At 47.6% G+C, this 10,751-nt stretch overlaps 1 protein-coding gene across 2 annotated transcripts; it reads right to left on the bottom strand.

The window, feature by feature from the left end:
* Window positions 1-186: 186 nt before the first annotated feature.
* Window positions 187-10,654, bottom strand: narf (nuclear prelamin A recognition factor). 2 transcript variants are annotated; one of them, XM_079756719.1, is made up of 12 exons: window positions 10,351-10,654; window positions 9,643-9,717; window positions 9,469-9,531; window positions 8,847-8,975; window positions 8,224-8,356; window positions 7,550-7,684; window positions 6,240-6,358; window positions 4,862-4,991; window positions 3,814-3,886; window positions 3,219-3,356; window positions 2,154-2,311; window positions 187-1,221 (listed from the first exon to the last, which is right to left on the bottom strand). In XM_079756719.1, exons 2-12 carry the CDS (start codon window positions 9,697-9,699, stop codon window positions 980-982), a joined length of 1,377 nt encoding a protein of 458 aa, XP_079612845.1. In that variant the 5' UTR covers window positions 9,700-9,717; window positions 10,351-10,654; the 3' UTR covers window positions 187-979. The 2 variants fall into 2 exon arrangements, with proteins under 2 accessions (XP_079612845.1, XP_079612844.1); XM_079756718.1 differs by lacking the exon at window positions 10,351-10,654 and having other exon boundaries at window positions 9,643-10,010.
* Window positions 10,655-10,751: the final 97 nt, after the last annotated feature.

Here is a 10,751-nt window from a genome sequence, read left to right as displayed (position 1 = left end):
CTCCTCCTCAGTAGAATAAAATCATCCTAAAACTGAGACCCCCACATCAACTCATCCACCTCAAATAGAGTTTATGCAATCCTATGATCCTTAAAATGTGACAAAATGTATTTTGTCACTCCGCTCTCACACTCTCTCTCTCACAAACACACACACGAAAATGTGGCTTATAATACATGACAAGAATTTATAATGATTCGGAAGTTTAATATTGATTTTGTTCGTTCAACTGTAAGGATCTTGTAAACAAATAACAATTATATGTTTTACTAGTTTGTACAAAAATAAATAAATGACATGACAAAAGATGAAGACATTTACCCATGGCAATTTTTCCTCTTATTTAATTGTACTGGATGGATTAACAAAAAAACATTACATAGGCTGGTTAAAGTCACTTGGAAAAACCAAAATACCATATCCATTTTGACATCAGTGCATACACAGAGTTAGAATTAAGGTACACCTGTCTATTGCTTAAATGATAAAGCGTCCGTCCATTCACTGAAACCATGTGTTACATTTGCATCTGAATGTTGCGGAAGGGGTGGTATGTAGATTGTAGACGTTACCTTCTCTGTTCAGGTGGATTACAAGTTATTCGGTGGGGAGACATCGCCTCCCGGTGGACAAAGGAACAAACGGCACACTTGAAAATGTCCACTTCAGAGCCACGGCATTGCTCCTGAGAATGAGTTAAGAGGAATCTCCTGGAAGTGTCTCGTGTCTCCCTCCTTCCAACGATGTCACCGTAGCTCTGCTCACCACCGCGTGTGTGATGTCACCGCCGCGTGTGTGATGTCACCGCCGCGTGTGTGATGTCACCGCCGCGTGTGATGTCACCGCCGCGTGTGTGACGTCCCCGCCGCGTGTGTGACGTCCCCGCCGCGTGTGTGACGTCACCGCCGTGCGTGTGACGTCACCGCCGCGCGTGTGATGTCACCGCCGCGTGTGTGATGTCACCGCCGCGTGTGTGATGTCACCACTGTATGTGCGGGGTGGGGGCGTGGCTCAGGTCCCGGTACTGGGTCCGTAGCGCGGCGCCGGCTTGCACAGAGTCCTGGCCCTCCAGCCAGTCCTGGTAGAGGGTGTGCAGGGCGGGGTTGACCTCGGGCAGGGCCACGGGCAGGCTGATGTAAGCCTCCTCCATCTGCTGCACCAGCGCCTTGTCTGGCCTCCCGGCGGCGTCACCCGCCGCCTGGCCACGCCCGCTCAGACAACCTGGGGGCCAGACGACACGGAGGTTACATGGAGGGGCTGAGGGACCAGAGATTGCCCTCCATAACCCTTAATAATAATATATTTTATTTTAAAAGCGCAAGGTACCCAAGGACACTGTACAAGTGAAGTGCAGATACTCAATAAAAGTACATACATAGTCAATAGCAGTCACACACATGATCAGATAACACTGGCAATATGGACATAGTACACGCAGACAGGGACAGGAAAGAGAAAAAGTGTACAGGACGAACACGGACACAGGCTGGTGAAAACAAGTTATATAGGGGAAAATAAAAAGAGGTAGTGAAAGTGGAGTCAGAAGGTGAAAAGTAAAGCTGAACGATAATGTTCAGCTTCTCCAATGTCGGCCACATCGACACTGGAGAGGTATTAATCATGTAGAGATGAAGCGGCAGTGCAGTAAGGCTATAAGGATGTTAGACTCCCTGAAGAAGGAGTTCATCTTCCAACCCTAATCAGCACAGGCCCATCACGATGCCTCACCCTGCCTGCTGACTAATGCCATTCATTTAAAAGCATAATCTCTGAGTCGCTTGGGCGACTTCTAAGGAACTCAACTGTGAACACCTTTTAAAACGAACCTTAAAACATACCTGTTTAACATTCTCTCAATCCATAAAAAAAACGATTATATTTTTTAATTGTATTGTATCGTTAAGCACCCTGCACCCCTGCAAGTTTTCACGGAAGTCGCTGTATAAATAAAGAGTGATTTGATTTGAAACGGGTTGCCCCTGGCCGTACATATGTCTGTTCACATACGGTTCAGAGCTGGTTGGAACCAGCTCCATCTTGGTCCATCTTAAGGACCAAAATGGAAACAAGCCTTTGGGCTTTATTGTGTTTTTTAATCCTTTTGAACACCTCTTGTTGATTGTTGTTGAATAAAGTTTCCAATCAGTCCTGACCTCCGGGGCAGGACAGCACCTCCACCAGCTGGTACGGCACGCGGCCCTTCCTGATGCGCTGAACCAGAGTCTGGATGTTCCGGAAGCCGTAGACGGCGGCGAACTGCAGCAGCGTCTCGCCGTCCCGCTCCAGGGTCACCTCCTGGAAGTCCCGGTTCCTATGGCAACCGAGGGGGAAGTCCCCAGGCTCAATGGACAGGAACTGAATCTGCACATGCTTTATCCTGCACCTGCGTGTGGTGTTCCGTGTGCGTTTGGTGAATGTCTTACCAAATCAGGCTTTAGGTTGGTCATCTAAAGTCTGATGGCAGACGAGCTCATATCTGGGTGAACTGGGTCGTTTCAATTCCTTTTGTGCCATGTTTGTTTCGACCAATCACGTTGCTGGAGGCGGGGATGGGCAAGCACTTAAACTCGGGCCGTCAGTCGTAATCTTTTCGAGGTTCAGAACGCACTTGGAGAAAGTGTCCGTAAAGGTTTCAAATCAACACTGTCTGGGCTGGCCGCTGTAGAAATACACTTAATGGATCTCCTTCTGGAACTTCACCCACTTGTGACGGAGGAGTTTCTCCCGGGTGGGATAGCTGGGTACCCACCTGTAGGTGACCCCGTGGATAACTGGGTACCCACTAGGGCTGAACGATTAATCGAATTCAAATCGAAATCGCGATGTAATAGAACACGATGTGCTAATCGCAAAGGCTGCGATTCAATTTTTTATTTTTTTGGGGTGATTTGTTACCGTTACTGACTGGAGATCAGTAAGATTTATATTTATTTTTCTTTTACAATTCAATAGTTGAATAAAGATGTTATAATATCAATTAATCTCAACACGTCGTCCTGTCCTAAAGGAAAGAGCAGTTTATATGTTGACTGCTTCCAATGTTGCGTTGGTCTTACTAAAGAATAATTGACTGCTTTTTTAGTGAACAATACAAAACATAAGGAACTTAATAAATTAATTAAAAAAAAAAAAAACGCATATTAAATCGCAATCGAAATATTTGGCAAAAATAATCGCAATTCGATTATTTCCCCAAATGGTTGAGCCCCAGGACCCACCTGAGGGTCCTGTAGGTGATCTCGGTGACGTCCAGGCCAAAGAGCTCCTTGGCGGCGTGCTTGAAGACGTGCTCCAGGAAGCCCTCCGAGGTACGGCCCTCGTACCTCACGGGCGCCGTGTCGCCCACCTCCCCCAGCCTGACAGACAGACGGCCAGAGGGAGACAGACAGGTTCACAGTATGAGGACGAGGACACAGTGACTGGTGACCCCCAGCCTGACAGGTTCACAGTGGGCACCCATGGGGACACGGACACAGTGACTAGCTGGTGTGAATGGTGAACGGACTGCATTTATGCAGCGCTCTTCTAACCAGTGGCCACCCAAAGCGCTTTATTACAATATTGCCGAAACATTCTCCCAATCATACACAGATTTACAAACCGACGGCGGTGCCAGCCATGCACGGTGGCGGCCAGCTCGTCAGGAGCATTTAGGGTGAGGTGTCTCGCTCAGGGACACCTCGACACTCTGCTAGGAGGAGCCGGGGATCGAACTAGCAACCTTCCGGTTACCGGCCAACCCGCTCCACCTGCCGAGCCACACGCCATAGAGCCATAGAGAAGGAGCCAGTGTGGAAGAGAAGGCCCACTCACACGTGGTCCAGTGGAACAGCGTCCAGCTCCGCCGCGGACACCTTCCGGCGCTCCATCATGTCATAGACCTCCGCTGAAACACATGAAGCACGCTCGAAACCGTCAGAACCTTCAGAGCCGGTCAGTGATGAAACCCTGAGGATGTCTTTCCTTTAAACTACCTTCTCCGGTGTTCCTCAAATGAACTGAACGGGTTGACTGCAAACATGTTTATGTTAAATGAATCATTAGACAGCAGAGTTTGTTCTTTCAGCTATTTTGTCTCACAAGAGTTTAGTGGGAGAGATGTTGAAATGAGATAAAAGTGTTGCATGTAGGCAGAGCAGGTGAGCGTGTACTGTCATAGCGAGGCTGGAGTCAGAGTGAAAGAGAAAGAGATAAAGTATACGGGGTCCATGTCAGCGTGACAACAGCCTTGTGATGTTTGCAGGATAGGCAACAGGGGGGGTTTATGGTTTGAAGAATGCTGAGACTGAGGTTGTGAAAACCAAAAAACATGCCAGCGATTATATTGAAAGTGTCCAATTTTACCTCCAGCTTGAATTGTATTTTTGTATGCATAACTTCTAGTGATGGTTTGAAGATATACACTGGTGTAATAGAATAGCCAAAGCTGCCCTTTACCCACTTTGTTCAGATGGAATCCTGTTTTGATTGAGTCTCACGGTTCTCATTAGTTTGGCCGTATAGTAATATCCAGCAGTCAAACAAATACACGACAACATGAGGCTGGGTCAAAACACTATTTAGATGAAAACAAAGTGAGCCGCTCAAAAATGGCTGACTGCTGTCAGTGAGTGAGTGAGTGAGTGAGTGAGTGTGCGAGTGATTGAGTGAGCGAGCGAGTGCGCGAGTGAGTGAGTGAGTGAGCGATTGAGTGAGTGAGCGATTGAGCGAGTGAGTGAGTGAGCCAGCGAGCGAGTGCGCGATTGAGCGAGCGAGTGAGTGAGTGAGCCAGCGAGCGAGTGTGCGAGTGAGTGAGCGAGCGAGCGAGCGAGTGAGTAAGTGATTGAGCGATTGAGTGAGCGAGCGAGCGTGCGAGGCAGACCTGAGGTGAGCACACAGTCCACATCGCGGCTGTCCAGCATGCTGCTGTAGAACTCCTCTCGGACGGCCTCCAGCTTCTTGTCGAAGCAGGGCGCCAGCACCACGTGGAACACCTTCTCCGCGCTCAGCTTCTGGAGGACAGAGAAGAGACGAGGACGTCAGGCCGCTTCTGACACACTATATACACACAAATAACTGAAGGCTTCAGGAGTAGAATCATGTAGTTATTATCACAAGAGTCGTGGAATAATAAACAACTTTAGAATTTACACGGTTTGTCCATACTTTAGCATTTATCTAAGCATCTATTCCTGCTTTCCTTAGCACTAGTTTGTATTTGTATGTATTGTATTACATCCTGTTTCTTCCACTGCTGCTGTGCTGTAACACAGGAATTTCCCCTTCGGGATTAATAAAGTTGTATTTATCTATCTATGACAGGGGTCAGCAACCTTTTCAACTTGCAGTGCCAGTTTGACATTTCCTTGTTAATGAGTGTGCCTTAACCAACAATATATAAAAAATTAAGCTGAATTATGACACAGCGACCAAAAACCATTCCAGAAGACCTGGAATTGTACTATTTCCATAAAGTACAATCATGCATCGACATTTAAAATGTTTTTTTGGTTGTTATATTTGCAACATAGGCTTACAAATTGTAATTACATTATGTCCAATCTTAAAACACCATTTTCAGAAACTCATTCAAAAACATATTTGCACTGTGAGAAATTTAAAAAACGAGAATACAAGAGAATGTTGGAACCATCCACATCAATATCTTTACGACATGTACAGCTTTGCAAAACCATGTGAAGGCGATGCATACAGGCCACTTGCAACAATATTTAAAATATTTTCTTCTCTATTACTCACAACATAGGTTTAAAAACTATTTATTGATCCCATTTCAGAACACGGGAGGAAATGGCCAAAACAGAGTAAAGTGCAAAAAAAAAAATTGGTAGTGAAATTTTAAATTTAATTAGTGAATCTTTTTTTTTTAATAATAATAAAATAAATTATTTATTTTTTCTCAAGTGTGCCAATGATTATGCTGCCCCGTGCACGCATGCCTAGGGTTGCCGACCCCTGATCTATGACCTCAGTAAGGTAGCTTCTGGTTAGGCAAAAGTTGGACTACAACACACGTACTTATTTGATAGAATGACTGAGTTATTTGTTAATAGTAACTAATAAATCAGATACACAAGAGAATAACTTATTAATCACCACCTCCCTTATGTTAATGTGATAACGACATTCCTCAAGGTTTAAACATTAAGAGAGCCAGGGTGTGTTGTCTGACGTGTGCCTGGGCCACCTCAGATCTCTGCTTGTTGCTGTGATGACTCGTTGTAGTTCAGAGCGCCCACCTGCTGCTGGGAGATGTAGTCTTTGACCAGGCAGCCCATGATCTGCTGGGGAGACCTGGCTGTGCAGATGTGTGGGGTGACCAGACTGCCCAGCACGCGCTCTGCATACCGGATCCAACCTACACGCACACACTTTTAATTAGTTGTATTATTGTGAAATTACATGTACCTTTACTATGATCATGCTGCTGCCTCTACCCTTGAACCTTATATTTTATGCATTGTACATGAAGCTCTCAATGACGGTTCTTGATAGAATAAAGGTTAGATCAAAATAAAGTAGATAAATAAACTACACAGTGTATGTGTTTAGTGTGTGTGTGTTTGTGTATGTATGTATGTCCATGTCCATATCTCCGGTGGAGGGTGTGGTGGGACCAGAACAGTCTATCTCTAGCCAACAGCTTTCTCTCCCCCTCATATCTCTGCTCTGAGCTCCAAAGAAAGGAAGACCTGTATTTAGCAAATCCATTTGATAACGGGCCCGACCTTGAACACACAAAGAGCCACTTTGAGCAGAGCCTTGAGGAGGCAGACGGGGTTCAGGACGGACCAGGAGGGTGGAGGTTCCCGCGTCCCGACTGCGCCCGGGCACCGAGCTCTGAGCACTGCTTCCCAGGAGCCCACTGTAATCTCTCCGTTGCGGGCCAATTATCCACAATGTAAAACGAAGGTGGCCCCCCGAAGAGGCTGCTGGTTTGATCCCACGCTCTAACTGATACTAAAGGAAGTCCCAGCCTTGACTGGCAAACTGCAGGTGTGTGTGTTTATCTTAAAAGATAGATAGATGGTGAATGGTAAAAGGACTGCGTTTATACAGCGCATTTCTAACCAGTGGCCACTCACAGCTCTTTACAATACTGCCTAACATTCACCCATTCGTACACCCATTCACACACCGACGGCAGAGTCAACCCCCCAGGGCGACAGCCAGCTGGTCAGGGGCAGTCAGGGTGAGGCGTCTTTCTCAGGGACACCTCGACACTCCGCTAGAACAACTCAGGGATCGAACTAGCATCTTCCGGTTGCCAGCCAACCCGCTCTAGCTCCTGAGCCACATGCCGCCCATTTCTCTACATCCATCATCCATCCATCCATTCATCCACCCACACACACACAAGCCACTTTGAATGTCTATATTAGGATGAACAAGTGATGGACAAGATCTAAGTCACAAACCAACTTTTTTTAATCCAAAAGCCAAATTAATTTGACCATCTCCATCTGGGGATTCCGCCCCTGCATCCCAATAAAACACAGCCGCCCGACCGAGGGGAACAACGGGACAGGTGCACGTTGTGAGGGTGTACCTGGGCAGGAGGAGGTGAACATGGGCAGGGCCTGTGCGTCGTGGTGTCTCCGGCGGTACCTCTGGACAAACTCCCGTTGGCTCTCCAGGATGCTGAAGCCAGCGGCCACCGTGGTGTCGAACACATACTGCACACCTGCAGAGACACACACACACACACACACACACAGGTTACAACACATACTGCACACCTATAGACACACACAGGTTACAACAACTGCACACCTGCAGAGGTTACTAGCATCACCAAGCAAGGAGTCAAGCTCATTCAGGAAAGTTGTAGTGCCGGATTTCCCCTGCAATTGTTGACATAAAGATTTTGGTTTCTAGAGTTTCTACAGAAAGTCACACATGATTGTTCTTCCTGAAGTCGCAGGAGAAAGAAGCATTCTAAGTGGTTTCATCAAGGGTTTGTTTTATATCCGTGTTTATGTCCAAGCTTGTGCACGTGAACTTCCAAAGTCTGGAGACTGCGGATGCGAGTCTATTGTTCATGCATGAATGTAGGCTCAACTAAGTATATAACGTGCAGCCGTAGGGATGTTGTGACATCATGGAACCCATGTATGAAAGAGGCGACACCGCTCACTCTAAATTGCTCCCACTTTCACCGATAAAAAAACGACGTCAACCTTCCGATCGCACTCCGATCCTCGTCCCCATCATGGAACTCACCCAGGCTCTTGAGGAAGCCACAGAGCTTGCGGGTGGCCTCTGCTATGTCCAGGTCAAACTTCACAGCAAAGAAAGGCAAGGACTGAGGACACAGCGACACCACCAGCACCTTGTGTTCAGCCGCATCGCACTTCTGGAACCACGACAGGGGAAGAGAAAGCAGCGTTTACTTAAAGCCCATTGTGAAAGTAACAACAAATCTCATGTTTCCGTTCAAGATGGTATAAGTCGTTCCCATGCTGAAATGGCTACCGATGTAACACGACAAGAACATAAAACAAGGTTTATTTGTTATTAATCAGTACCAACCCTAACAAATCTGTAGATAATGTTTGACATAAAAAGCACTGAATAACTGTTGAAATAACTGTTCAATCGACCCTGTAATAAAAGCAGCATAGCATTGGTAAACAATAGCGCTTATAAAATGAATTATGGGCCATTCCAATAAGTCATGCCGGGGCAGAGTATAGATTACACTATTAAAGTAACAACATACAATAAGTGCGTACATTAAGTGCCAGGACGTACAACATACAATAAGTGCGTAAGAGGGGTGTGAGGGGTGTGGCTCTGCAGGGTCGAGGTACACTCTGAACCCGCGAGTCTTGAGGGTGAGTCACCTTGTTCAGCGCCAGAATGCGGTTGATCTCCTCCAGGTTCTGCTGGCCGATCTTCAGGCTCTCCTCCTCGGACACACAGCCGTCGCACGAGAGACACGCACTCAGCAGCAACTGGGGGCCCCCGCTCACCTGCAGCAGGGGGGGAGACAAGGGGAGACAAGGGGAGACCGGGGGAGACAAGGGGAGACAAGGGGAGACCGGGGAGACCGGGGAGACAAGGGGAGACAAGGGGAGACCGGGGGAGACAAGGGGAGACAAGGGGAGAGAAAGGGAGACCGGGGAGACAAGGGGAGACAAGGGGAGACAAGGGGAGACCGGGGGAGACCGGGGGAGACAAGGGGAGACAAGGGGAGACCGGGGGAGACAAGGGGAGACCGGGGGAGACAAGGGGAGACAAGGGGAGACAAGGGGAGACAAGGGGAGACCGGGGGAGACCGGGGGAGACAAGGAGAGACAGTGAAAGTTATGTGGACTTTGAATGAAGACTTTGTCATTTCACATGCAGGCAAACTATTTTCTGTTTGTGTATTCATTCTAAGACACACTCGCAAACCAAACCAAAATACGTAAAAACATTTTTTCACTGATCAATCAATAAAGTAGAATAACGAACGGTTCTTACCTCTCCGTTGGCCTCAGGTTCCTCCTCGGCCGTAGCGACACCTCCGTCGTTCTTCTTGTTACACTGCAGTCATTTCAACCATTAGTCACCGATAGCAAAACACGTTTTTGAAAATATGACAGAAGAATCAAACAGGAAGCTGAAGGTAAAATCGGAGCCTGCATGGCCTTTCACCTGCTTGGTACAGTTCTCACACTTCTCCTTCCTCTTGGCTGGGGCGGCCTCAGACATTTTTCCACCCACAGTTCTCTGTGAAGTGAGAAACACACACACAGGCATTCATGACAACCGCGTTATACAGCTTCCCACCACCATTCTTCTCTCCGAGTAGCGATAGGACGATTGTACTTTGCTGCTCGGAATAGAGACACCCTGCTGTGACTGTGACTGGGGACAACCGCCCATCTCAGCCAGCCTTCTTATCTGAACCAGGGCAGCAGCAGCAGCTGCCTTTATAGCGGAGCGGCAGTGGACTGCAGGAAGGCACTGAAGGCAGAGCGGTTTTTATCATCATTACAACTCCGTGACTCAGTGGAATTACAGCGTGGTGAGAGATACACAGTAGATTATTTACATCACATTGAGGAGCGAGTCAACACGACGGGGGCTGACGTCAGCGGCTGGTGTGTGTGTGTGAGAAATACCTAGGCCCAGCTACAATGCAGACAATATGTCATTATAGCCATTAAGGAACAAAGTCCCCACAAGACATATTCATGACCAAATCCCGCATAGGGGGATAATAGATTTACTAATGACTGCAGTTATATGGAAAGCTGCAGTTGTGAAACAAACTCATTGTCATCGTCATCATCATATCAGCCAGGAGGTTTCGGCTGCAGAAACGAGCCAACAAATGATGAACAGTCAGGGACCACTCACCGGTTGACTTTGAATCCTCTTCCTCGGCCCAGGGCAGCAGGTGGTGAAGGAGATGCATGAGTCAATGATCAGGAGGTCAGTGCCATCCCTGAGAGCAGATGACCACAGCCACTCACACCCCTACCGCTCAGTAAAACCACACCGCTCACTCACACACGGTGTCCCTGGCGGTCCCTGTTACCGGTGTGCAGTCCGTCGGCCTGTCCTTCAGGTCTGTTGGGTAATTTGGCAAACACTCGTTACGTGCATGGTTCGGCGCTCAGCAGCACGTAGCCATTGTGTGGCCCGGCGTATCTAGTGCGCTTGCGCGTACACTACATAACATTAAGTATTGCACTGAACCGCACAACAATTTATTTATTTTTTAAATAATAAAGCTGGGTATTTTTTAACAGCTTTCA

Source organism: Pollachius pollachius, assembly GCF_949987615.1.
Source record: "Pollachius pollachius genome assembly, chromosome: 19".
NCBI lineage: Eukaryota > Metazoa > Chordata > Actinopteri > Gadiformes > Gadidae > Pollachius > Pollachius pollachius.
The sequence above is the reverse complement of the archived record's forward strand: the minus strand, read 5'-3'. Positions and strand labels throughout refer to the sequence as shown.

Coding starts and splice junctions, on each gene's coding strand:
- narf (XM_079756718.1), bottom strand. CDS start 9,747: ATGCCTGTGTGTGTGTTTCTCACTTCACAGAGAACTGTGGGTGGAAAA. Junction 4,992..6,239: donor ACTACATCTCCCAGCAGCAG/GTGGGCGCTCTG, acceptor TCTGTCCTCCAG/AAGCTGAGCGCGGAGAAGGT. Junction 3,357..3,813: donor GCTGTTCCACTGGACCACGT/GTGAGTGGGCCT, acceptor TCTGTCTGTCAG/GCTGGGGGAGGTGGGCGACA.